This window comes from Haliaeetus albicilla, chromosome 2 (assembly GCF_947461875.1).
Source record: "Haliaeetus albicilla chromosome 2, bHalAlb1.1, whole genome shotgun sequence".
NCBI lineage: Eukaryota > Metazoa > Chordata > Aves > Accipitriformes > Accipitridae > Haliaeetus > Haliaeetus albicilla.
In genome coordinates, this window is record NC_091484.1 from 30,801,894 (window position 1) to 30,828,680 (window position 26,787).

At 40.3% G+C, this 26,787-nt stretch overlaps 1 protein-coding gene across 1 annotated transcript; it reads left to right on the forward strand.

Moving 5' to 3' along the window:
* Nucleotides 1–2,314: 2,314 nt before the first annotated feature.
* Nucleotides 2,315–24,155, forward strand: INHBA (inhibin subunit beta A). Its single transcript, XM_069812369.1, has 3 exons — nucleotides 2,315–2,452; nucleotides 5,128–5,648; nucleotides 16,740–24,155. The coding sequence occupies exons 2-3, from the start codon at nucleotides 5,261–5,263 to the stop codon at nucleotides 17,621–17,623; spliced, it is 1,272 nt and encodes a 423-aa protein (XP_069668470.1). The 5' UTR covers nucleotides 2,315–2,452; nucleotides 5,128–5,260; the 3' UTR covers nucleotides 17,624–24,155.
* The last annotated feature ends 2,632 nt before the right edge of the window (nucleotides 24,156–26,787 follow it).

Below are 26,787 nucleotides of genomic sequence, written 5' to 3' on the forward strand. Positions count from 1 at the left end.
AAGCTGCCAGAAAAAAAAAAAAAGAAAGAAAGAAAGAAGGAAAGAAGGAAAGAAGGAAAGAAAGAAGAAAAAAAACCCCAGCTACAGTCTTTCCCAAGAGCAATTGCCCTTGCTGGCAGGAAGGGGTAAAAATAGAGGCAGCTCATTAATATGGCTTGGCAGTGCTTAATGGCAGCTGGTCTGAAGAGTTAGATCAGTGGGTCTTTCCAGCAGTACTCCCGGACCACTGCCAGCAGGTGTTGCTGTGTTCAACAAAATGAAAAGAAGTGGAGGGGTGGGGAGAAAAATATTTATAAAGAGAGAAATAGGTGTGAAAAAAAATTAGTCACCGAGTAAAGCTTTCATTAGGCCTTTGGTAAAGCTATACACGGACTCCCTGAGGCAATAAGGAGCATGCTCTGAAATGAATAATGCTTTTCACTTCTCCTAATCTCCTTTCAGAAGTTATCCTGCGCTATAAATCACGTACGTGTTTGCTGTGCTTCCCTCGGTAGCCGTCTCTTTTTGTCACAGACCACACACTTTTGCACTGGGAATTCTCTGAGCCGCCGCCGTTGTGGGAGAAGCTACACCCCGGCTGGGTGCTGCATCAGTAGGGCTGTGTGGTCAGAGGCCGCTGCACCAGCTGCTGCGAATGGAGCGCCGCGCTACTCCCAGTGCGGGGAGAAGATAACTCTGTCACTTTCAGGGCAATTTTTCCACTCTCTGTAAAACCAAGGCAATACAAGATCTCTTGCTGGGCATATGTCTGCTGCCAGATTACAACAGTCGCTGCACTACCAGTATGTAACTAATTTCAAAGAGTTTTAGGATGCCGGTTAAAACCAAATTCAGTCTGCTCCTGAGAAAAACAGAATTCCATGCTGGAAAAGCCCTTTGCCAAAACTCAGTTTCAGGATCCCCGTTAAAAATATGGTCCTGCAAATAACTAGGTATGTGCATGCTCATAATTTGTTTCTTCAAGCATGTCTCTCACCATCCCTGAAGGGAAAAAAAAAAAAAAGGGAAAAAAAAAAAGCTGTTCTTTGTAACAACTGGAACCCCCAATGTCGGATTGCAGGAAAGCTACTGAAACCTGTTTCAAGAGGCTTCAATCCACAGCATGTTACAGCCTGAAAACTTATTATATGCATATTAAACCTGGGAAACAAAACAACCTATCTGGTCATATGTTTCCCATTAACTCCTGATTTTTTGCTCATTCTACCAAAGCTGTTGTGTGAATACAGCGCACACACCAGTTGGAATCAATGCTGCTAGAAGGACTCCCTGGTATCACCGTAAATTGAAAATTTTAAATCTTTCTTCCCTGATCCAGATCAGCCATATTCCAAGACAGATTAAATTTACATTACCAACAGGACATAAAAATACAATTATAAGTACGATTCAGGCCAAAAAAAAAATCTGAAGGATGGGGATTTTCTGGTAATCAGTGGGTGTTTTGAATGAGTAAAGACTGCATGATCATGCCATTTGTCATAAACGGTACCACATAAAGCCAGCAATTATGTGTGTTTAAGAAAGGAGATGGATTTGGGATTTACTTTTGACCTTATATATATTACTTATTTACTGCCTAACTGGCATACAGTTATTTCTGATTTTCATTAATGTAAACTGAAATTAAAACTGCATTTTATTTTATTCCACATGTGTTAATATCACACTTGTGAAAAATGTGACCTGTCATTCATTGTAACTTATTTTTAGATGTCTAAAGAGTTTTTAATAGTGTGATGCAATCTGCACGTCAAGAAGCCAGGAGACTTGGACAAGAGCAATATGATTCATTTTTTAAGAGCTTTAAAGGGATCCCTAAATTAACAGAAGGACATATTTATACAAAGACCGAATTAAAAAAATTCATCCACAGCAAAAGGATTCTTAATCAAATGCATTTTCCTGAATTTGAAAAGAATCCAAATTTGCAAATAGATTATCTGGTATATCCTTAGGTATGAAAGAAGAAGAAAACAATTTGCAAACTAGTAATTAAGTATCTGGCAAATACTGTATTTGAACTAAATCAGTGATATCTACATCTAATAATATCTATATCTAGCTATGCAATAAAACAAGTTGGAGTGTGTCTTCCTGACTCATAATGTTTGCTTTCAGTCTGATTTTAAGTTCTATTCTTTAAATGGATACAGAGATCACCACTACAAGTTGAATCCACGATATTTTGTCATGCTAGACAATTAGGAGTTTCCATTAGATAATTACCAGAAGTATGTCTCATACAGGAAAAACAGTCAATTGCTGATGTAACAGGATTAACCAATCCAGCACAGTGATCCGGCCCACTTACTTTTGACAGACATTATATGTGAGTGTACACATGAGAAGTACAGTATAAAGCTTCGCATTATAAATACCACAAAGAGGAACTTCACCAGTTCTTAATGCACAATACAGCAGTCTCCTTCTGAGAGTCAGGACTAGAGAGGTAAAACTTTAAATCAGCTTTTTTCTTTTAAAATTGAAACTTTTCATTCCTGTGCATGCTGTTGCATACTGTAAGGGCTATATTGAATGAATGCATATACAGAGCTTTGCAGCTCAGGTAATTTTATAGAAAGAGGCTAAACCACCATTTCTATATTTATTCACACACTATGTATTTTTGTACATATATGTATGTATGTATGTAAGTAGAAATGAACTATGTATCAGCGGTATGCGCAGACTTGCTTTTAGAAAACAGTGCTTTTTAGAAAGTTATGCTTTAATGTTAAATCTGTCATCATCATGGCATGCAAGTAAAATATGCTATACCTATATGTAATAGAGATCGTTTGTGATAAGTGTACCTGTTATATATGGCAAGCAATGTATACCCCACAGCAAGAACCCAAATATAGTTATCTGTATTTTATATTGATTTATGCCTATCCCTTACTTTTCATTAGACACTGTTGGGATAGGTGCTATATTAGAACTATAAATAACCCCTTTAATTATGTCATCTGTTAGTACATCTAATCATGAATGCATATTTTCATCTGAAATTATTTTTTCGTCCAATTAAACTTTTAGTTCTATTTCAAGCTCACTTTCAGACTTCGTATAATTACAACAGACTTTGGGCTGTTCACAAGATCCAAGAAATTTAGATGTATTATAGCGAGGTTTGTGTTACAAAGATGTGTTTATAAGAATGGCTGCAGGGTTTATAATGCTGACAGACCCATAAGTGTAACAGTATATAACAGTATAGCAACTGAGGTCAGTAAAACACAGATGAGGGTGTACTGTGGATGCTTTATAACAGTGAAAGACTTATAAAAGAGCTTAATTGAAAAGGACTTGCAATATATAACATTTGTAAAACTTTAGTTGATTGTTCAATTACTTCTGTATGTTTCACTTACCCTAACTATAATTCCTTGCCTGTCTCTCAGCCCATGTGCCTTTAGTCATCTCATGGAAATTGAGACCTCACAATGCTTATATTTATAAATTACTCCTTTCCACTAAAATACAATGGTTGACAGTAATATAGTGAAAGTGGAATATTTTCTGGGTAGGAGGCAAGCACACCTGAGAAGACAGAGGTGTGTGAGAGAATGAAAGGAAGGAAAAGAAAGAGGGTAAATAGTAAAAAAGCAGGAGGTGTTCTAAGAAAATCTGTACAAGTTAAATTCTGGAGGGGAAGAACCTCAAAAGTTAGTCTATCAGCTGTAGTTTTCTCATTTTCCATTACCAAGTTCAAATGTGAAGGAGTTTGCTAACTTCACCCTTGCTAGGTAAGGAACAGAACGGAGAGGCTACAGAACGTAAAGGCAAGATGAAGCCATGGCAATGACACGGGGAATGCCTTTTCATTGCAGAGCAAAACCCTCACAGGCATAAACTGACAAGGGTCTACCAACACTGGTTGAAACTCCAGCTCCTAGCAGTGTTTTAGATTGCTTTCCATTCCTGATGTCTTATTTTAATATTGTGATTGCTCTCTGTGGTTTAAATGAATGAAACAAAAAGTGCCTTCTAATAACAATGGGCCAAATGTAGATCTTACTCAGCCTTCACTCAGACAGAATTATTATTGGCATCGATGAGGGATTTGCCTGAGTCAGGAGCGAGTATGATTTGGCCAGATGACATGTAACACTTTTCACCTTCAAAGCATTTTTCAGACATTACTTGATTAACCCCAAACCTAAATATATCTGCCTGAGAACTTCTAGGCACAGACTAGCATGGAAGTAGGGGTATTTCTGGCATGAGGACACTACCTTAGCATGTCACAGATATGTGCCGTACCAATTCCTGCTCAGGCTTTCAGTGCCTGGCTGCATATTGCAGCTGGAGAGTGTATCATGTATTATATAGCCCTTCAAACAACAGTGTTATTTTGTTCCCGTCAGATCTCTTGCCAGTGTTGATAACCTCTAGCATTTAGAATTGAGCAGAAAAGATCTTTTCTCTTCTACTCCAGGCAGAATAATGTTCTGCCCAAAATATTCGGAGCCCCTGCCCTCATCCCCATCTCATTCATAAGCTATTTAACATCTCCTGCTATCCCTAACAATACCAGGCAGGACCAAGAGCAAGGTGCTCATTAATAAAAGGTTTCACTCTTTTCATTCATTCATGTTTCCTCTGTTTAGTTAAGTCAGTGATACTGCTGAAGGAATAAAACAAACAAAACAAAACAAAAAAGAAAGAAAGGAAAAAAAAGGGGGGGGGGGGGGGGAATGACAGCCGGGGGAGCCAGGATGGTCAAACAGAGATTTTAAAAAAAAAGAAAAAAAGAGTAAATTTACAGAAATGAAAAGAGATTTTAGAAAGGGGGGAGGGCAGAAACCACGAGTAGTGATATTTGAAGAGAGGTGTGTGTTAGGGGAGCAATGAGCATAAGGAAGCCAGCCTGCCTGTTCCTCCCCCTTCCTAATCATAGCCTTTACTCACAGACAAAACTCCCTCCCTCTCTCATTCACTCACTCACTTTAGGCCAATCCGTCCTCTCTCTCTCTCTCCCTCTCTCTGTGTCTCTCTCCTACTCTGAGACAGAGTCAGAACTCTTCTCCCTGACAGCCACAAACATCTACAGCACTTATTGCATTCAGAGAGGGAACCTGCAAACAAAACTTCACAGAAAACTTTTGGTTCTTGTTCCAGAGAATTTGCTGAAGAGAAGGAAAAACAAACAAACAAACAAACAAACCAAACCAGCCCCAAAAAAACTGTGCGTGAAGGGGGAGGAAAAGCAGGGCCTTTTAAAAAGGGAATCACAACAACTTTTGCTGCCAGGATGCCTTTGCTTTGGAAGAGAGGATTTTTGTTGGTGCTTTGCTGGATTATAGTGAGGAGTTCCCCAACCCCAGGATCCGAGGGGCACAGTTCAGTCACTGACTGTCCATCATGTGCCCTTGCCACGCTCTCAAAGGATGTGCCCAGCTCACAGCCTGAGATGGTGGAAGCAGTAAAGAAGCACATACTGAACATGTTGCACTTGAGGGACAGACCTAATATCACCCAGCCGGTGCCCAAGGCAGCACTTTTAAATGCCATCAAAAAACTCCATGTGGGAAAGGTGGGAGAGGATGGTTATGTGGAAATAGAGGATGATGTTGGAAGAAGAGCCGAAATGAATGAAGTCGTGGAGCAAACCTCAGAAATCATCACATTTGCAGAATCAGGTGAGTGCTTGAAAAACAAAACTGTAAAATATCCTTTGTGCCAGAACTGCAATTAACTTCTTTTCTTCTCCTCAGCAATAATGTTTTCTGCAAGGCTGTAGGATGAGACTTGGGGGGAAGGGAGAAGGAGGAATGGGATGGGGGGAACAGGACTCTGAAGAAATTTGATTTTTCTGACTTAGTCTTGGCTACAGATTACACTTGCTGAGCACAGACAGCCACACAGGGAGGAAGCTCTCTAACCAATCTTGAGCAGAAAGTCAGGCTGCAGCGGGATCCTCCAAACTGTGCCTGTGAAGCCAGAGTACTTGCAGTAAAGTACTGGATTGCAGAGCTGATGGTGAAAGAAAAAGGGCTGAAGCCTTTTCGGGAGTTTATCAAGACAGAAAGTGAGCTGCAAACTACTTGAGAAACAATCCTTTCATGTAAAAATTATAGTGGAAGTTATAAAATCGGATGAAGCAGCTTTAACTTCTAGAAGTGAAAGGGCTTTTTTGTGTTTGGGTTTTTTTTTTTTTTAATTTAACACAGTATCTTCAGCAATAAAGAGTTGCAGGGACTGTCAGATGACTTCAATAGAACTGGACAAGTTGCTGTAGCTGATCCAATTCGTAATGCAGACTTTTGCATACTGGAAAAAACGATTCTGTTCCTAAAATGCTCCTGCCAAAAAAAATGCAACCTTGGTAGAGTGTATTTTGAACTCTTTCACAGTTCTGTTTTCCCTAACTCTTATACAGTAAGAGCTCAGAATATAGATATTTATTAAGTAATGGCTTAAGATTCACATCAACTGCCTATAGGAAACAGCTCTAAAGTTGTACTTTACTGTATTGTTCCTACATGAATAGGACCAGAACCTGTTTTAATTCAATGTATATGTGTGTGCATATGTATCTGTTAATATATGTATGTTTATACATGCATCAATAGCAGTATCTTGCAATAATTCTATCATCTAACTAACAGCAACTTTTTATGATGCCGTCTAGCCAAAGCATTTTTCCTGTTGCCAAGACGGTTTTAAAAGAATGTCATTGTTTTGTTTGGTACAGCATATGGTAGGCAAAGTATGCAAAGGAACTCCAAGCATTTTAGTTTAAAGTTTGCTGCAGCAGTATAAACAATTAAGACAACACTCAGAGTTTCCAGTCCTGAAAACCTGTTGACTCAGATGTTCTGTTTGCAGGGAAGCCATGCACAAGAAGCGTGCATGCTTTTAAGAGCAGACATTCCTGCTGGCTGTCCGATTTCCAACTGTACAAGGAGCCCTTGCCTTTGGAGTCCTTGTCAATATACGCATTATCAGTTCTTTCGTATGAAAGCTCAGGCTTTTCAGTTTTCCCATCCCCTCCACTTCAGAAAGCAGGCAGAAGGTGTCAATGCTAGTGGTCATTAGAAGCAGGGGCGGCTCAACGTTAGTTGAGAAATTAGTTTTTAAAAGCAAGGAAATCTCTAAGCTGTCTACGAGTCAGATTCCCCACCTGGTTTTCAGCAGCTCGCTCTGAGCACAGTGAAACACATATGGCATGAGCAGTGGTTTCTCTTCACTGTGTGAGTCCCAATCATTTGTAAACACATTATTGTCTCTCCTGAGCTCTGACACAAAGGAATTTGGAACTTGATATATGCGTCCTCAGTACGACACCCTCCAACGGCGGCTCCTGAAGCCATTGGCTCTCGGGGTCACGTGAGCAGCGAAAATCATGCCATTGCCCACACGCTGGCCAATAGTCCAGCCACCCATCGCCCCCGCCGCAAGCTACCCAACACTAACGCGTCACTTAGTTTGATTTACATAGCGTTGTCCTACCACTGCTAGCCAAATTCACTTAAGAAGGCTTATGCTATGTGCAGCTGAAGGACAGGGGCATCCGCTGTGTTCCCATGCCTGTTCTCCCCTGCCGCTGTTCTCCACCTTCACGCTCAGCACTGAGGCAGGAGGGCTGCTCCGGCCCTCTTTCCCATACCTGCTAGGCTTTGATCTGGGAGGAGGGAGGAGCAATTAGCAACCTAGAAACTGAGCTCTAGGGTTTGGGCTTATAATGGAAATAACTCCACTCTGTGGAGTAACTTCGGACTGCTAAATCTTATTTTTCATCTATGGCCATTCATATTTGGTGTCTTGCTAACATCAGAGGGTCTATCACACTTTACAGGTGCTAATGCTGCAACAACTTAAGTAAACTCTACCTGCGGTCTTTCCCACTCACGCACCAGCAGCATGGTGTGTCAAATATTAAAGCAGTATTATTTTTCCTGTTGAGGAAAGTGAGGCAAAAAGAAGGCAAGTGACATGTCATATAGGAAGTATGAGTTAAACAGACAGGTATAGAATACAGCCACATGGACAGTCCCTACTTTTCACTCTGTGGGAACTGGGAAGAGTTTGGATAAGTTTAAAACACCAGGCAAGAGAATAAACATGTTTCTCTCACAGTCAGGTTAACATTCTTCCTGCTTTGAATGTGAAACTCACTCTGTTTCAAAAGAGGGCAATAGGAAATCAATGAAAATGAATGGAAACATCTCATGTTGTATCAAATAAAGGTCTATGGAAAGAGAAATAAGACTTTAGGCTGTTTTTTCCTTTGAGTATGACTTGACATAAACCAGCCATTCCCCCTACCTTTCAGAAGCCACATTTACTACTTGCCTTCATAAAAAAGTAGTATTTCCATCTTTCATCAGCTGTATCCTCAGACATACAATGAAATGGAGTGAATGAACAAATAGTGCCCTGTGCACGTGGCTCTGGCTTGAGACTGCTATTTTCTAAAATAGACCAAAATTCAAACGAGCACAGGCTTCAGACAATTAAAGGGAAAACTAAATGCAGTGAACTTGTCTGAAGCACAGGTGTAGTTATGTCCAGGAAATCAGCAAAATAGTTGGCAGGTAGTTTTCACAGCTAACAAATCCAGGCAGATCTTTGCAAAACTAATGACTGCGAGTATTGGGCAAAAGTTTACAAATGCACCCTACTGTCCTTTGGCACTCTTACAAGTAAAACACGAAAATGATTTTCTACTTGCATATCAAACTAAGATTACTGACCTCGATTAGTTGCGCTACAAGGGTAGCTGTGCCAGAGCTCTGTGGGTTACTTCAAGGTCTTAAAAATAGACTTTTGAGGAGAGGGGTCATATAATTTTGTGACACGCAAATCCAACAGGTTCTATAACTGAGATACCCAATGCTCATAAAATATGGTTGGCTACTAACTCTTTCATTATTTTACGTAGATAGCTTATTAGGCAGACTTGGGATTTTGCCAAGTGAACTTGATCCTGGCAACTAAACTACCAATGAAATGGGTTGCTAACCTCAGCCCTCGAGAAGGTGATAGGAATTACGGGATGGAAATACTGAAATCCAAAGGCTTATCGTTAGGAGAACTGTCAGGAAAAAAATGAGAAGTCTGACAGCTACTTAGACCACTTCTATCTTTTTGTATCACTTCATACGGAATTCAAGGTGAACTGACTTGGTCATGTGATGTCCACTTTCATGTGCACATACACGTGTGTACACACGCACGCCTTTTCCTAGGAAGGTACCTACTCCTCTACAGCCAGGCTGGCAGTTCAGGAGGAAAAAAAGGATGGGTCGCTTATGCCTCTTTAAATCATTCCGTCAATTTTCTTTTGAAAACAAATGCATTTAATGGTACAGGTAGCCGTGCTGAATAAAGAATGGCCACGAGAGGGCACACTCCAAAGGCTTTTTGCTCCACACAAGGCAACCTTCCTGCAAGCTCCTATTTTACATAATTGGATCCTGAAACCCAGAGATCTTTACGCTTATCTGTACCTTCTCTGAGTGGAGCTCTTGTTTCTCTCTTCTAGTTTATTTAAAAGGCAGAGATTCACCGGAGTGGAAGACTGCAAGTAAAATAATGCGGGAAGGAAACAGGAAAAGGCAAAGGGGAAAAAGATAAACTGATGGATGCTAGAAGTTCTGGGAATCTAGAGAGATCAGAAATTATCATTATTATTTTTTACAAAATACTGAGAAATGTGACCATGAATCATCATCTGAGCTGATTTTCTCACATCTTTTTTTTAATGCAATCTCCTTGGCTTTTAGAAAACAACCCTATTTCCCCTGATTTTTTTTTTTTTTTACTTTGGCATGCTATATCAAAGATTTCAAGTTTAGCAAATGAAAGCAAGTTAATTCCAGAAGAAGAAAGCCATTCTGTATTAATCTGTTTCATTGTAACAACATGTGAGAATTCAGGGAGGTTGGTTAGTTTGAGAACAATTTGAGAAAGCACAAACAAATCTGAGATGGTGGGAACCAGATTAGAAAAAGATACCTGAGAGACACAGGGACAGAAAGTACTGTATGTGTCCATCTCTGTGTGTAGTCATGCACACAGTTTTGTACGCAAATGCAGATGGGCATATCTGAGTATGCATTTGCCAGTCTGTGTGTATAAGCACATGTATGTCCATATGTATGGGTATGCCAAGGCATACATGCTTATATACCCGTGTAGCTGTACCCGCACCGTTGTAATAAGAATAGATTCCTGCAGATACGTATGTGCATTCATGTGCTCTCCTGTGTGCAGGATGTATCTACACTGCGTATGCGTAAATGATTCCTGCCGAGGAGTTCTTATATCTAGATATGTCTATATGGGTATGAAAAGGTAATCTCATTTAATGCAACAGAGCTTTGAAAGATTGACTTAGGATTGAAGCTTAGTCTACCGGAAGCAATTGGAAGTTCTGTTATTCATTTCAGTGGGCTTGGGATTTGCACCTTAATGCACAGAAATTAAATATTTTAATGAAAACAGACTGGCAGCTTCCGATCACTTAATTTTAGAATTTACAACAAATTATTACAAGTATGTACAAAAAAAATTACTCTCTCTTTTATAAAAGACAAAGACTTGGTATTGTTTTTACCTTGAACTATGTTATTGGTGCAAGTGACCCTAAACTTTGCTTGAGCTATTTTAGACGTAAATGCAAAAATCAAGCAACAAAAAACTTCAAGCAAACAAACACCTTTTTTGTTTCTAAATATTTAAAGCCATGTGGGGGAAGGGCTTTCAATTTGGAAAGAACTCTAGGCTGTGGATGTAAAGCGCTTCCCTCCTAACAAAATAGCAGAGGAGAGTCAAGGTTCACCACAAGTGAATTATTTCACATTCTGAATGACCTTGTCAATGCCCCTTCGGGTTAACTTTTCAAGAAAAGGTATTTAAATAAGGTTGCTGCTGCTTTTTCCCCCACAAATGCTTGGGAAATAGTTCTTTTTCCTGGTTTTCTTTTTTGGTTTATTTTTTCTTACAACAAAAATATCCTTTTGCTGGCAGTAAAGAGTATGTGAAGATAAAGATAAGGTGTTTGTTATTTGTGCCATAATTGCTCCTCCCTTTCTAAGAGGCAGCAGTCAGGCAGTCAGGGAGCAGGAACGAAAGTACGCAACCTGGATGACCAGTCACATATGAGGGGCGATGAGTAGTTGGAATAAATTGTTTGCCAGTGATCCATAGGCTGAAATGCATTCACAAAAATGGCCACTGTCTAATCACGGTAATAACACATTTGTAATAATCAGTCTGCCTAGGAGATAATTGCCAGACGATAACAGTGCTAAATTCACTGAATAAATTCTACGCTGTGAACAATTCATCTAACTCTAGTGGTCACTCATTAGTAAACATTTTGAGCAATTATCTCTCAATAACCATGCTCTTCTCTTCACTCTCTTTAGAGGAACCTTTCTAGTAACCTATTTTTTTCTGTCTCCTGGGGAACGGAAATGAGAAGTGAAGAGAAGGATGCTTTTGAATGTAATTACAGATTGGCACGCAGTACAAATTCCCCCAAATCTAAACATAGGCGGTAGTAAAGTTAGCAACTAAAAAAGGAAAAAAAAGCTTGCTTTGTATGGAAAAACAGTTCACTTACAGTATAACGTAAAAACGGTTCAAAATTAAGCAGCGGTGAAGCATGGAAATTTAAAGTAACAGCACCTTCTTACAGAGTGAGCATTTTTCAAAGGAAAATTCAAATACTGTGTTTTAAGAGAAATTAAGAATAAGTCACATTATAATGTCAGAAAGGATAATCACTTTCATAACGAAAAAAACCAGCCTTAATCATTTAACAGCATATGGTTTAAAAAAAAAAAAAAAGTAATTTTAAGTATCTTAGCATTTTACTCAAAAAAAAGACCCTCTTAATTACCTAGCTTAGACCCTACCTAGTATACGTGTATAGCTTGAACTAACAGGGCTCGATCTTGAATCCCGCTGCAAATTGCCAATAAATGAGCTTCGACTGCATCGTTAAAGCCAGCGATACCGAAGGAAGGATCCTTAGCCTCAGAGGAAAAGCGCGCTGGAGCCGGAGGCTCCTGCCACGAGCCCAGCACGAGCTGCCCCACGCAGGACTGCCCCACGCAGGATTGCCCCACGCAGGGCTGCCCCACGCAGGATTGCCCCACGCAGGGCTGCCCCACGCAGGGCTGCCCCCGCCAGTCCCCCCGCGCCCAGGCCCACATGGGGTCCGCCAGTCCCTCCACAGCCTCCCGCACCTTGCCCGGCGCCCAGCACCGCTTGGGAGGGGGTTCCGAGCACAGAGCCCCACGCTGAGCCCTGAGCAGCCCTTCCAGGGGTGGGGAGGGGGGTACCTGTGCAGGCGCCCCTCCGCTTGCACGTTCAGGTTTCTCTCCTAAAAAGGTGTGCGAGCAGCACTGAAGAGAAAAACAGATACGAGCAAAGTCTCATGCTGTATATACTGATACTACACTTTCTTTCCATTCAGTAACTCCTTCCATTAAAACTTTTACCATATATGCACTACTTCTTAGGGCTTGTATTTTTAACCATTTCTCACAGCATTTGCTGGTGTCACTCGCGCTGCTAGACGGCTCCCTCGGCGTCACAGCCCTCTTCCTGGAAGGGACTTTGCTCAGCAGTAAAGCAGAGAGGTGGCCTCTCCAAGGCTTTGGGAAGGGGAGATGAGGAAAAGCAATCAAAGGGGGCCCAAAGTAATCCCTCGTCTCCTTTTTCAGCTGCTTTCTGCTATGATAACAATCCGGGCTGTTGACATCGCCGTTTATATGAGCATGGAAGTGATGAAGGCATTACCGCTGCTGGGGCTGTGGGTCTTTCCGCAGGAGTCAGGCAGGAGGAGCAGGATGATTAGAAATGGAAAAAGACCCTTGCAAATCAGCTGTGGCAGATGAAAAGGCAGGACAAGAGGATAAACAAAGTGTAATTATGGAAGTGGTACCATTTCCAACTTTCAGGAAGGTCCCCTTTTTACTTTCAGTTAGATGAACAGTATATATTTCCAAAACTTTGAACCTGGTCATTAACTCGGACCAAAAAGGAAAGACCGCTAAATCCGTAAGCAATATTTGGAGAAAATTAAATACAGCCTTTTTTTTTTTTTGTCTCAGAACCCTTGAAGAATTTATTTTATTGTATAAAGATCCTGTTATAAAATGAATGTGTAACCATAATAAGTCAGATCCAAAGATCTCAATTCAGTTTTAGCACAGGCCAAGCTCTGATTTCAGAATGAGCTTGTCTGAGCATAGTGGTCTTGTAAAGACTGCAGGATTCATAGCATTTGTGCTGTGTGATTGTAACAAACTAGTTGTGAATGTGGAGAGAATTCAGAAAAGCTTCGTTTTTTCCTAACGTGAAAGCATGCTTTTTCTGCCCAACTTTCCACCATTCCCAGTCTCCTCCTAAAAAGATCTGTGAAAGGGAAAGGTTTTTTAATTGCTATAAAACATTTTATTAGCTATGCAGGTTTGAGGACTTAGGATTTTGTTTCATCCAGAAATATTAGGCTCATACAAGCTTCCTGCATCTTTTTTCTTTCGGATCTAAATTGACCATTCGTGTGTGAAAATGTAGCTAGCCACATCCAGAGAGGCTGTTACTGTAGCTAACAACCTACAGGGAGGCTGTTATCCCTGTATAAGGACATGTCTTATACTACCTTGCTCAAGCTCACTTCCCTCAAGTGAAGAAAAAGCAAGTACTTGGGTACTTTCAACATGCTATTCTAATGTTTTTAGTAATGAGGAAGAATTCAACTTTCACACATACAGGAGCATATGAAAAACTAGTTAAGAGAGTTCTTGAGATCCTGTTTCTTTCATGTAGTACTATCTGTCAAAAAGACTGGTTGCATTGCTACACTTCTGGCCAGTGCATAAGGTAATATGAATATTTATTGTTGGAGATGTCACTTCATAACTATTTTCAACTCTCACTAGCATGGAAATAACAGAATGTGAAATATCATGCATTAGCACTTAACAGCATTAGGTTATTCTGTAACGCAGGCCTGTCTGGCTTTTCGGATCAGATGGGGCCATACAGCTTCTTCCCCTGTTGAAGCAGGTCTGCACACCCCAGCTGCTTTCTTCAGAGTACATGACGGGGCCAGTTTTCCATGTTCATGTCCAGCACAACTGATCTGCTTATGCACAGGATCCTTCCTAGCACCAGAACTACTGTCTGTGCCCGGCTTGGTACCTCAGGAACACAGAATAAGTTTTGCACTTCCCAGCAATATGTGCCTATTCCCTGCACCACACTGTGAGCTCTGGGAAGAGGCTGCTGGTGCCAGAACACTTTCTACAGCTTGGGCTAAACCATCTTTTTTCCCCCAAGGTTTCCTTGGGTAGGGACAGCAAGCAGAAGCGGTTGGATGGAGAGTCTTGGAGGCAGCAACCCACTCCTGGCAGGTCACCTGCCTTCAGGTTTCCCTGAAGCCCAGGTCCCTCTCAGAAAGGGTTTATTGGGACTGTGCCAAGGAAAGGGATAAGCTAAAGTTATAAGCTTGCTTTAGAAGAGAGAGTCGGGGGGAATGAAGCCACAGGCTGGATGGATGGTCCTCGCAGGCCTTAGAAGTATCCGTTCTTGTAGAGAATAATAGAGAGAATTCTCTCTTTATAACATCGCTATGTACAAGGCAACCAGCCTCTTAGACCAGACTTCCTTTGGACTGGAGGAATGTCATTGTACATCTCCTCATGCTCTGAAACCCAGGCAGGAGTGGGATTAATGCCTATCACTTGCCCTCTGCTCCAACACAGCTGGCAGCTTTGCCATAGTTTCATTTCCAGAATGGAAAAAAAATATGTTAGCTGGTAAAAACTGACTAATGAACTTTCAGTCATTATTGAATGAATGTTATTTAAAAAAGAATAGAAAAACAGTAACTCCACTGTGCCTCACAGTACGGGTCAGCTTGCTCTTGTCTTTTCTATAAGCCACTTCCTTTTCTAAGGCACAGTCCCAGCAGTTCTTGTAGCTCCCTGAGAAATTAATGTAACTCACTTTGGAGACTGGCATCAGCAAAGTCTGTGAGAAGCAGTTAACACAAACCATGTGTTTCCCTATCTCAGTGACAGTTAAAGTCACAGCTTCACACTCTCACTTGGAGGGAAAACAAAAACAAAACACTGTGCCCTTTGGCCACTGTAATTCAGAAACGTCTGTCTCTTTGACCTGGGAATGCCACCAGGGAAAGCTGAATGTGTCAGTGCCAGGACTTCACAGAGAAGGAAAGCAACAGGTAGCTCAAAGGGCAGCACAGCCTGCCTGCAGACTTCAGAAGCCGGGAACTCTTGAATTTGCAAGTGAATACAGGATAGATGTCTCTTGTGATTTTGCCCCACTTCTGCCTCACCTTAGAACAGGGGAGCAGGGACATGGTGAGGGAGCCTGTACTAGTGGAGTTCAGTGGCAATGGGAAGCAAGGAGGAGAGCCTTGCTGCCATGACAGAAATTTTTCCTGTACGCATCCAACCACTTCAGTTTTGATCACCACTTGTCCTTTTTACGGTGCAAAATTCTGGTTCCCTGACGAGCAGAACCACTGCACAGAGAATTGGGCCAACAACTATGGGTAGCTCAAGAATAGTATCAATGCCAAACTGATAATTATCAATACTGTTTCTGTCTCACTAAGGTCAGATATCTGTGCATCTCAAATCTGTAACCCCAGCCCATCCTGGCCTCCATGCTGAGAAAGAACAAAAGATGCCAACGTGGCTTTTTCTTTTGTCAAGAAAACAGAAAAGTACCTCTCTTAAAAAAATAATACCACCCCACCCCCCCAGCAAATTCATTCTCTCTTAACTTTTTCATGCTCTAGTGATCAAATCATTAAACAGCCCTCATTATTCATTCCAACTTCTGCCAGGGATATGAGCTCTGTATCAGAGAAACACCCCCTCACCATCATAATCATCATCATGACATCTCAGCAAGTTGATACAATTATGCCAGAGAACCATCCCCATAATTATACAGTTCTTTAGTTCATTTCTCAGTGTATTCACCATTACTATAATCACAGCAAGTACAGTGTGTTAAATTAAGAACAGGATCTACAGCTAACATCTCACAGGATGAAGAGTCTGCCTGCTGCAATTCTACAATTCTTTACAATATAACTCTGCAAACCTCTTAAAGCTGAGGCTCATATTTTAGTATTTCTTTGGTTTTGAAACAATTGACATTTACAACTCTTTTTAAGATGCATTTGAAGAATGGCATTTTACAGAGGGAGAAAGGGCAGACCTCCTTCCCACATAATTTCCAAAGTATTGCCAAAGAACTGGCAGGGCTGAAACTCACTCCCTAACTTTAGCTATTAGGTGCAGATTTGTATGCGTATGGTATGTATAGTCATGGACTGTCATCACAAAAGCATTTTTGCCTTTCAGGTAACAGTCATCACAAAGACAGCTTAGGCAAATGAACTCTTAGCAGCTACTGATGGTTATTTGCCGTGAGATGCTTTACATAAATGACTATATAATTACTTTAACAAAATGCTTTGGTTAAAATACAATACCGGAAAACAACAGGCAAAGGAATACTTTCCTAAAGAGAGAATTTTCACAAAAGACAAACTGAGGAGGGGATGAGGTGAAGGAAGGTTAGAACAGAAAAATTATAAAAATTTAAAGATCCAGGTAGGAAACATAGGGAACTTCATGCCTGTGGCAACAGTAACAGAATTCTCTTTAACAGAATGCAAGCAGACATACTAACAAGTTCTTCCTGTCTATTTCCATTTACCAAATCAGGCACAGCCAAGAAAATGTTGCACTTTGAGATTTCCAAGGAAGGCAGTGAATTATCGGTGGTGGAACACGCTGAAGTGTGGCTCTTCCTGAAGGTCTCCAAGGCCAACCGGAGCAGGACAAAAGTCACCATCCGCCTGTTTCAACAGCAGCGGCAGCCAAAAGGCAACTCTGAAGGAGCAGAAGATACAGAGGACAGGGGACTGAAAGGTGAAAGGAGTGAGACTTTGATTTCAGAAAAGGCAGTGGACACCCGTAAGAGCACTTGGCACATCTTTCCTGTCTCCAGCAGTGTCCAGAGACTCCTGGACCAAGGCAAGAGCTCTTTGGATGTGCGGATTGCCTGTGACCTGTGCCAAGAGACTGGAGCCAGCCTGGTGCTACTGGGCAAGAAGAAGAAAAAGGAAGATGATGGGGAAGGGAAAGAAAAGGAAGCTGGAGAATTCACAGAAGAGGAGAAGGAGCAATCACATCGGCCCTTCCTGATGATGCTTGCCCGGCACTCAGAGGACCGCCAGCACAGGCGGCGGAGACGAGGCCTGGAGTGTGATGGCAAAGTCAACATCTGCTGCAAGAAGCAGTTCTTTGTCAGCTTCAAGGACATAGGATGGAGTGACTGGATCATTGCACCTACAGGTTACCATGCCAACTACTGCGAAGGAGAGTGCCCCAGCCATATAGCAGGCACATCTGGTTCATCGTTATCTTTTCACTCCACTGTCATCAACCATTACCGCATGCGGGGCCACAGCCCCTTTGCCAACCTCAAGTCATGTTGTGTGCCCACCAAGCTGCGGCCCATGTCCATGCTCTACTATGATGACGGCCAGAACATCATTAAGAAAGACATACAGAACATGATTGTGGAGGAGTGTGGCTGTTCATAGACGCATGTGTGTGCAAGACCCTTCTCGTTGAGAAGAAAATGTATCAAAAGCCCAAGAAGAGGAAAGACCGGACATGGTATAGCCTTTTTTGAATGAAACAATCATCGGAAATAAAAGCAAAAAAAAAAAAACAGAGAGAGAAAAGAGAAAGAAAAAAAAAAAAGACTTATGGAGGATCAGGAAAGACTTCAGCTGTAAAAAGGAAGAAAGCTTCATGAACCCGGGCTTGAATGAGATACGTCTGAATGGCGGTATGGGTTGGGGACTTCCCCTTCCTTTCAGTATGCTCCTTATCTTATTACATAGTATACTAAACTTTAGTTATGACTAGGGGAGTTATGTTCCCTCCCTTAGTTACCCATCAGTTCAAGCAGTGGTAGCAGCTCATCTAATCTGCAGCAATTTGGACTAAGTCCAAAATGTCATTGAAATTCCTTGAAAAGCCATGTGTATGAACACTACATTCACTGGCACTTTCCCCCAAAATTTACCGAGGAACTGAGTAGGTGTGTAGTGTTTGTGTGTATATATATGGCTATGTATTTATATACATATCTCTATACATATAGACACTACATACATACATATACTTAACATTGGTAAAGGGACAATATTGTGCAGGTGTATACACCTTCATCTTCTGCACTACATTTACAAAAAAAAAAAAAGAAAAAAGGAAAAAAGAAAAATGAAGAAAAAACAGAATTAAAAAGAGAACGAATGAAAGAATAAAAGTTACATTTTGTAAAGGTGCTTACAACGTTAGAACTATGCAACCTAGTTGGTTTGAAACTGTTTACCTGCGAGAGAAAGACAAAAAAAAAAAACAGAAAGACTTTTTTTTAAATGGAAGTAACTTGTTTTAAAAAAAATTCTTCAGTGAGAGATACTTGAAAGGAACATGTTTGTCCAGTTACTGGAGCCAAACATTTCTATATTTTGTAAAAAAAAATTTTTAATCGTTTACTATTTGCACTACAATGGTGTCTGACCTGTCTAATCCTTATTTAACAAATATTTGCAAGGGAGGGTGGTTGGGTGTGGGAGGGGTCGAGAGCTGCACTTATTGTGAGCTATACAAGAACTGCTACAGCACACAAAATAGCTATTTTTATTATTATAATAATTATTATTATTTTGTACCTTAAAATGAATAGACACATACACCAAAGACATTTGTGCGAGCCTCTAAAAAGTCTGTTTGTGGTTGGTACCATTCACCTGTAGTAAGTTAGGGTTTGAATTAAGGGTCAGTGGGTTGATTACATTCAGGCTAGAATATCTGTTAACCAGTTAAATTCAAATAGTGCCCTCAACAGCAAATTGCCATTTGAAGTAAGCCCAGAAAAGCCCTGGGATTTGGATCCAATGTGCTCAGATCCAAGGTCCATCTAAGTATAATTGTACTCTTTTGCATGTACAACACTAAGACTTGTCCCTGATGCACAGCAACTGTGCATTTTTGGGAAACAACTTTATACAAGGGATATACATATGTATATATTTCTGTATGTATATATGTATGTATACACAAGGTATAAGCACTTCTGGCTTCACTTTAATGTTCTTAAAACAATGAATGTTTGTGTGCAAAGCACATTATGTTAAAAGATTGTTTGTTTGTTACTACCAAGTGGGAGGCTACACGTTCAAAATGGTATTTGTGTGAGAGAAACCTAAAGTGCTGGTGTACACTTAGAAAGTCTCGATGTAAAATTGCAAGCAGCTTTGGGCCCTGCCCACCATCGCCCCTGCAAATATACAGAAAATGGCAGTTGTGGTAGGATTTCTGTTTGAAACGCAGTCTTCAGCGAAAGACTGGCTGTCTCAGCCACCACCCTCTAGCATGACAACTCTTAATGGGTTTGCGCCTTACCTGTAAGACCTAATTTTCAGTGTCAACACCTAACCTGATGGGTCCAACCCGTAGGGCATAGGTAGATAGTTTTTTTAAAAAATTCTATCGCTGTCATATTTAAAAGAATGTTAAAGTTACAACACTTGTCTTTGGGTAGGGGGGGATGATAAGAGGGAATGGGAGAAACCTTTAGGCCCTGCTTACACTGAGTTTGGTAACCCTGAGCCTGAAGCTTCAGACTCTCACAGGTTTGCAGGACCAAGCCCCTGTTAGCTGTCTTCTGACGGGACAGGCTTCAAAATGCCTCTCACGGAAAGAAGCGCTAATGTGGCTCCCCACCTTGTTGAGAGCACAGTCTGTAAGAAAAAATTAAAAAAAAAAAAAAAAAAAAAAAAAAGATAGCACAATTTAACCCGGTCACATTGGCTAGGGATAGCGTGTTAGCACCTTCATGGCAAGAACCATGTTTAAACAGTGTAATCAGGGCCTTCATTTTTTGTCAGCCAAAACTGTTTGTGTGTGCATGTGTGCGTGGGTGTTCTCTGTGTGTGCATATGTATGTGCGCATGGGCGCATGTCAGTATTTGTATGTATCAACAGAGATTTAAAAAAAAAGAAAAAAAAAGAAAAAAGAAAGAAAAGAAAAAAAAAAGCCCTTTCCTCCGTTGAATAGATATCAACATACATGCTTATAGCTAAGTTTTCTATCTAATTTATTCCACAGTATTTAGATTGCATAGTACAGCTAATGGGTTATACATTTATGTACTTTTTATACAACACATTTTTTACAGACTTGTTTGCAATTTGCAAAAATAAAAATTTTAAAAAATTATAACAATTGGGTAAACACTAAATTTGTCACTAAAGTATTCTGTAAAATATCAAGGCTTTCTGATTTAAATTATTTGCAGAAGTTTGTTGGGTTTTTTGTGTTTTCTTCCTGGGGAAAGGGAGGGATACCAAATGCTAGTATGACAATTAAGAAAAAAAAAAAAAAAAGATGCACAACTGATTTATCTTTATAACTTAAACAAACCAAGTTCCTGACCCTGCTTCATTTGAAGCAAGTGGCAGAATTACTGTTCATTTTTCTAGAAGTAGAGCCAGGCTCTGGAACAGCAGGAACAGGGACATCATAGTCTGTGACAGTTGTTGAGGAGAGTACCTTTTATTTCACTGGGCTTTAGACTTGGCCTTAAAATTGGATGCATATTGTCCCAGAACCCTTACTCATGTCAACAGGCTCTTTGACGTCTACTGGTCTCCTTACAAGAGTAGTAAAACTACTTACATGAGTAAAGGTAAGCCAGGGTGAATCACAGGTTCCGTGAAGGGAGAGAAAGGATTTTGAATGAATGGCACCATATTTAACATTGTTTAATTCAATTATTTAAACCAGGCTGTTTGCATCATGGTTGATCTCTGAACGTAGTGGCAAGGGAAGCAGGTGAGATGGCTCATGTTGGTAAAAATTATTCTCAAAAGTGATTAGTTAGAGAGCATTGGAGAACTGAAATCCCAGCACCTTCCCCTAAATGACAATGGCAAAACTCCCATTGGCTGCAAGCAGAATAAGTTTAGGCTCGTGGCTTTCCTGGCCGAAGCAGAAATAGCCTTTAAAAAGAAGTCTGATGCTGAGTTTGATACCAGCTTCTATGTGGTGTATGGGGACTGGCCTTTGAAAACATGAAATTAGCCTGAGACAACTTCCAAGTGAGGAAAGAAAATAGGATTTTAGATATGGTGAGCATATTTCACGATAGATACACCAAAAACAGAAGAAGGTTTTCAAACCAAGAAGTAGCTGTTCCCAAGCCCCACTTTTTAGCTTTCATTTGTGTGTGTATACTAGTCACAGATTTTAAAGGTTTCTCCCTCCAATCTCTAGATTCAGTCATGGGGTTTTGATTTGTGGTCAGTTATTTAAAGTAGGGGGAAATGAAAAACTATATGATAAAATAAAATAAGAAATCGGGATGTTAATCAAGACCGACTGATTCCAGCAAAACACCGCATTCCTGATAATTTGATTTAATTAAACCTGCATGTACTTAAAATAGCATTAGAAATTGTTACCATATTTAAACAGTTGTTCAAGTGCATGCAGTCTCAAAAATCACTTCTCCTTTCAGGTATGACTATACCAAAAAAAAAAGCAGCTTTTAACTGCTAACACATTCCTGGGGCCCCCAGTGTAAGAAAGGCATGGACCTGCTTGAGGGGGTCCAGAGGAGGGCCACAAAGATGATCAGAGGGCTGGAGCACCTCCCCTGTGAAGGCAGGCTGAGAGAGTTGGGGTTGTTCAGCCTGGAGAAGAGAAGGCTCCGGGGAGACCTTATAGGAGCCTTCCAGTACCTAAAGGGGGCCTACAGGAAAGATGGGGAGGGACTCTTTATCAGGGAGTGTAGTGATAGGACAAGGGGGTGATGGTTTTAAATTGAAAGAAGGTAGATTTAGATTAGATATTAGGAAGGAATTCTTACTGTGAGGGTAGTGAGGCACTGGACCAGGTTGCTCAGAGAGGCTGTGGATGCCCCATCCCTGGCAGTGTTCAAGGCCAGGCTGGATGGGGCTTTGAGCAACCTGGTCTAGTGGAAGGTGTCCCTGCCCATGGCAGGGGGGTTGGAACTAGGTGGTCTTGAAGGTCCCTTCTAACCCAAACTATTCTATGATTCTATGATTCTATATAACCTCCTTCCTGTTTATATTGAAAATCTATTTTCAGTATATATTTAATCACAGAAATGTATTTGTTTAGTACCTCCACAACCTTGCTTCACAGTGGACCACATTTGGTTGTCTTCCCCCCTCTCCATGTCAGAATCTCACTGGATACAAGGCCTAAGAAACTGGCAGAAGTGCACATTAAGATGTTTCTTTGGGAGGGCTAAATGTATTTGTATACTTGGGGTTTAGCAAAAGGAAATGCTTACAGATGCTTATAATTATTCTGCACTCATATGTCACAGCAGAATACCTGTCTAGGGTCCAAAACGGTAGAACTGAATGAAATGGGAGTTTTGTCATTGACTGCAATAGAAACAGTCTCTTACCAAATCATTGCAAAGTAGGACTCTGTTATATATACCTCCTTTTTTTGTATTTAGTTGAGATTTAAGCCATCAAGTTCTTTTAACTGTGACACCACAAGGCCACACAGAGGCTAGCAGCAATATCACTGAGGTAGAGAAGTTCAGGCATCTGTAAAGTCTATGTGCAAAACGAAAATTTTTATGGTCTGTAGTTACTCATGTGGAATAGTGCCTTACTCTGTAAGCAATGCTGTTGATTTCAGAGGGTCTCCTTTCCTAGAAAGTTACCAGTCAGCATCAATAAAGCGAGCAAAATCTATTTCTACAGTGTAGGTAGAAGAGATGTAATGGAAACGATTAAGTTCTTTTAAGTTAAACCTCATGTCAATAGTGTGCATCAGTATAAGAATCAGATGCTAATCACTTTCCTTACACTGAAAAAAGCTTTACTCCCCATCTGCTCTCACTGCATTACATGTGGAGTAAAAAAGTTTTCAGTATGAGTAAATAATTTGACCGTTTGTGAACAACTATAAGCAACATTTTCATGGGCAGAAACAAACAACACTTCTGAGTTATAGAGCTATTTATTTTTTGAGATATAGTGAATCTGTGTTAATTCTCAATGGGTTTCTTTGTATTTAAATACTTTCAAAAACAATACATTGATGATGGGTTGAAGATATATATATATGTATGTATTTATACATATTATATATATATCTACAGTATATATATACACACACAACTATATATATGTATATACATATATATAAATTATGAAAGCCAAGATATTATGAAGCCTATTTTGTTTTTATCATTTTGTGTTTTGTTGTTGATATTATTATTATTATTATTGTTATTATTATTATTTTGCATACTACATGCAGTGCTTTAACCAATGTCTGTTCGGCTAATGTAATTAAAGTTGTTAATTTATATGAGTACATTTCAACTATGTCAATGGTTTCTTAATATTTATTGTGTAGAAGGACTGGTATTTTTTTTATTTACATTATGTTTAAAGAGGTAACAGTTTGATATGTTCTCATTTGTTTATATTAGAAGTTATTTATTTTCACGGCATTCCGTCTGGTATTTTGATATTTGGAAGGCATGCTACCTATACTTTGTACAGTTAGTGGGCAGTATTCAGCAGCTCCCGGTAGATTTTTAGGCCCTATGTTAAATAAAAGACCTGTTTGGGATTTTTATTTTAGATCTTTCCTATTGGTTTGCCAGGACCACTCAGTGCACTTATTGCCAGACACTCTGCCTGCGTGACCAATTTATTCCTACTGTATTTACCCAGGACAGAGGACCAAAACCACCTCTGGTGTAAGTCCAGTGACTTCAGTGAAGTTATACCAGAGATGCATTTGGCTCACAGAGAAAATGCTTGTGCAAATCAATGCAAAGAAAAGGCAGAAAGAAAGAAAGAAAGAAAGAAAAGAAAGAAAGAAAGAAAAGAAAGGAAGAAAGAAAGAAAGAGTCTTTGCATTTGGAATAGGATTTCAACGTGTTAAAAATGTTTGGGTCAGCTACTATTTTATTTTACTTTGTTCTTTTTGTTATTTTGCTCTTTCTTATACAGCAGCAGCAACAACACAAGTGAAATAAATAAAGGGAGTTTCACCAAGCATTGTGTAATCGTCCCTTAATATGCATTCCTGGTTGGGAAATTCATGGGAGCTGGGGAAATAACAGAAAAAATTTAACCTTATAGGTGAAACATGTGGGTGCCTCTTTGGATTGACCAGTGTGATGCCTTTCTCTTCGGTGTGACTATGCTAAATGGACATTCGAATTCATGGCCCTACATGTAATGGAATTTTAGGTTGTTCACTTCTTCTTGTGAAACACAGCAAGTACAAAAGCTAAAGCCAACTGCAACTTCCCTTTGCCTGCGGGCTTGTTAGATTTTCAACTACCATCACCACAATTCCCTTGAAAAATCCAGAATTAGATGTTTACACAGATAAAAGGAGAATTTGTTTTACCAAGACAAAATTGCAAGGCTGTCAGTTCACATGCTCTAGTTTATAAATTGATTAGTAGTCAGATGAAGTGATCAAAGAGGCCTGATCACAGGCAGCTGATCCCTGGTCTGAGTGAGAAATTATCTCAATACCCTCATATTTGAAAGTAAAGTGAACTTATGAAGGGTTTTCACCAGTCATTGCATTCCTATGGTGATAAATGGACTCCTGCTACATTCCAGTGGGGTGAGAATCAGGGAACAAGAATTTTGAGGTTGATCTTTAAATGGATTATTTGCACGGTGTTCAAGCATAGGCCACCACAGCTATAAGCAGGCCTTTTAATAATCAGGCACTGAAAGCCTTTCTACAAAGGCTGGAGAAGTGAATTGCTTTCCTCCTACTGAGAATAAGTTTTCAACAAATCAATGCAATCAGAGCTAGAGAAAGCCTTTGTTTTGGATATAATTAAGACATGATTGAATATTTGCTTTCTTTCCTTTATTATGATCACTATTATTATTATTGCCAGCAAGGACAAATCCAACTGGATTTGGAAGTTGCTCTAAGAGAATAAAATCATAAGGGCTACTTGATTCCAACTGCTATTGTATTAAGCTGGTATAAATGAAGCTTACACTTCAGGTGTAAAATGGGGAGTTATCCTTTCTCTGGCATGACATGAAGCGCAGTACTGGATAGTGTAATCCAGATTTTTTTCCATTTTCTCCAGCCATTTGATTTCCTTCTTATTTTAAGAATGCTGTTGAGAACTGTTGCTATTGTACAGGCTTGTTGAAATGTCCCATGTGAAAAGAACAGTGGAGAACTAAGAGATGCCTTTTGCACGAGCAGAACAATCTGCTAAAACTGAAAAAAAAACCTGTCCTAAACAAATTACACCAAGCTAATAATATACAAACAAAGGCAGATAACAGCAAATGACTTTGCAAGACAGATACACAGATATTGTCTACTCAGTGTGGATTTCCTACCTTTGAGGAACATCTTCACACTGCTGCTTGGGCTATTGAATCACTGGGCAAGTTTCAGTGTGTATCATGATTCTTCCCATGCTTGTCACAGGGCTAACAGAGTCTACATTTTGGTAGTCTCAATGGCTACCCTCAGTGATCCCTTTCTTACTTAAGTTTGCCTGTCTCCCTGAAATACAACCACAGACTGATTTCAAGTACTGCCTAGGGCTCACAGTGACTGTCCTCCCTTAACGCTGCTGATAGAATTACAGCACAGTGACCAAATCCATGGGTTCCAAATACCTGCCGCCCAGCTTCTATGACCTCTGGGCACTTCATGGTTTCAAAAGAGGTATATCGCACATTGTCACCTTTTGATCACATCTCTCCTGTCTACTATTGCTTCTCATCAGTTTTGCTATAATTGCATTGACTGGAAAAATAGTGCAGAAAATCATCAGCTGCTAGAGCATCCCAAATCCTCTCTGCAGGACAGAGTTAAGTGAGTGGTGAGGTTTCCCATTCCCCTCCGACAGCCAGCAACTCCGAGCATCTGAAGTGGAAGGGTTGGCAGGAAGGTCCACATGAGTAGACACTACCTATGTATCTTCGTCTTATGAGGACTATGAGAGGGAATGGGTATATTTTTTCTTTGAACAGTGGCAAATTCAATGTACGCATTACAACACCACATCAGGAAGCAGCATAAGAATTATTTAATATGTCTGACTCATCCAGTCTTTATTGCATGAGAAAGTTACTCTGTTTCTGAGAAGATAGAAATGTGTATCACCAGAGTTAAGGCCTCCAGAATTTCATATAACAGCAGACAAAAACAACACAGCAGCTTTATTCAAACAAGAAAAACATTCAGAGGAAAGTTGGCAAGAGATACTAGCAGAGGTCCCTAAAGGGGCTCTTGAGCAGACTGCTCCTCCACAACTTACACACACACAAGAATGCCTCTTATGGCTGCATTAGGATGCAGTTTATAGGCCTGGGCTTGATCTTAATGAAGTCAGCAGGGTATTACAGACCTGGATGGCTTAACCAAAAGTAAAATTAAGTCCTATTTTTCGAGAAAGATCACTGAGTATAAAAGAGCAAAGAGTAAGATGGTAGATGATGTGGGCACTTTAATGAACCACATATGAGAGTGATCAGAGTTGAATGCCTTTGAAAAATGTGAAGATAGCCTAAATCGGGGCAGAGGTAGAAAAATCTCCAGTTACAGAATGCAATTTCACAGGGTCTTTCTACATAAGGAGCCCATTCAAAGGTCTAAATCTTAGTTCTCAGCTGAGCTGTGTGTCTT

Bases quoted from the DNA above. Each gene is read 5' to 3' on its own strand.
- INHBA (XM_069812369.1), top strand. From the start codon at position 5,261: ATGCCTTTGCTTTGGAAGAGAGGATTTTTGTTGGTGCTTTGCTGGATT. The intron at 5,649-16,739 runs GTGAGTGCTTGA...TTACCAAATCAG, and splicing joins CATCACATTTGCAGAATCAG to GCACAGCCAAGAAAATGTTG.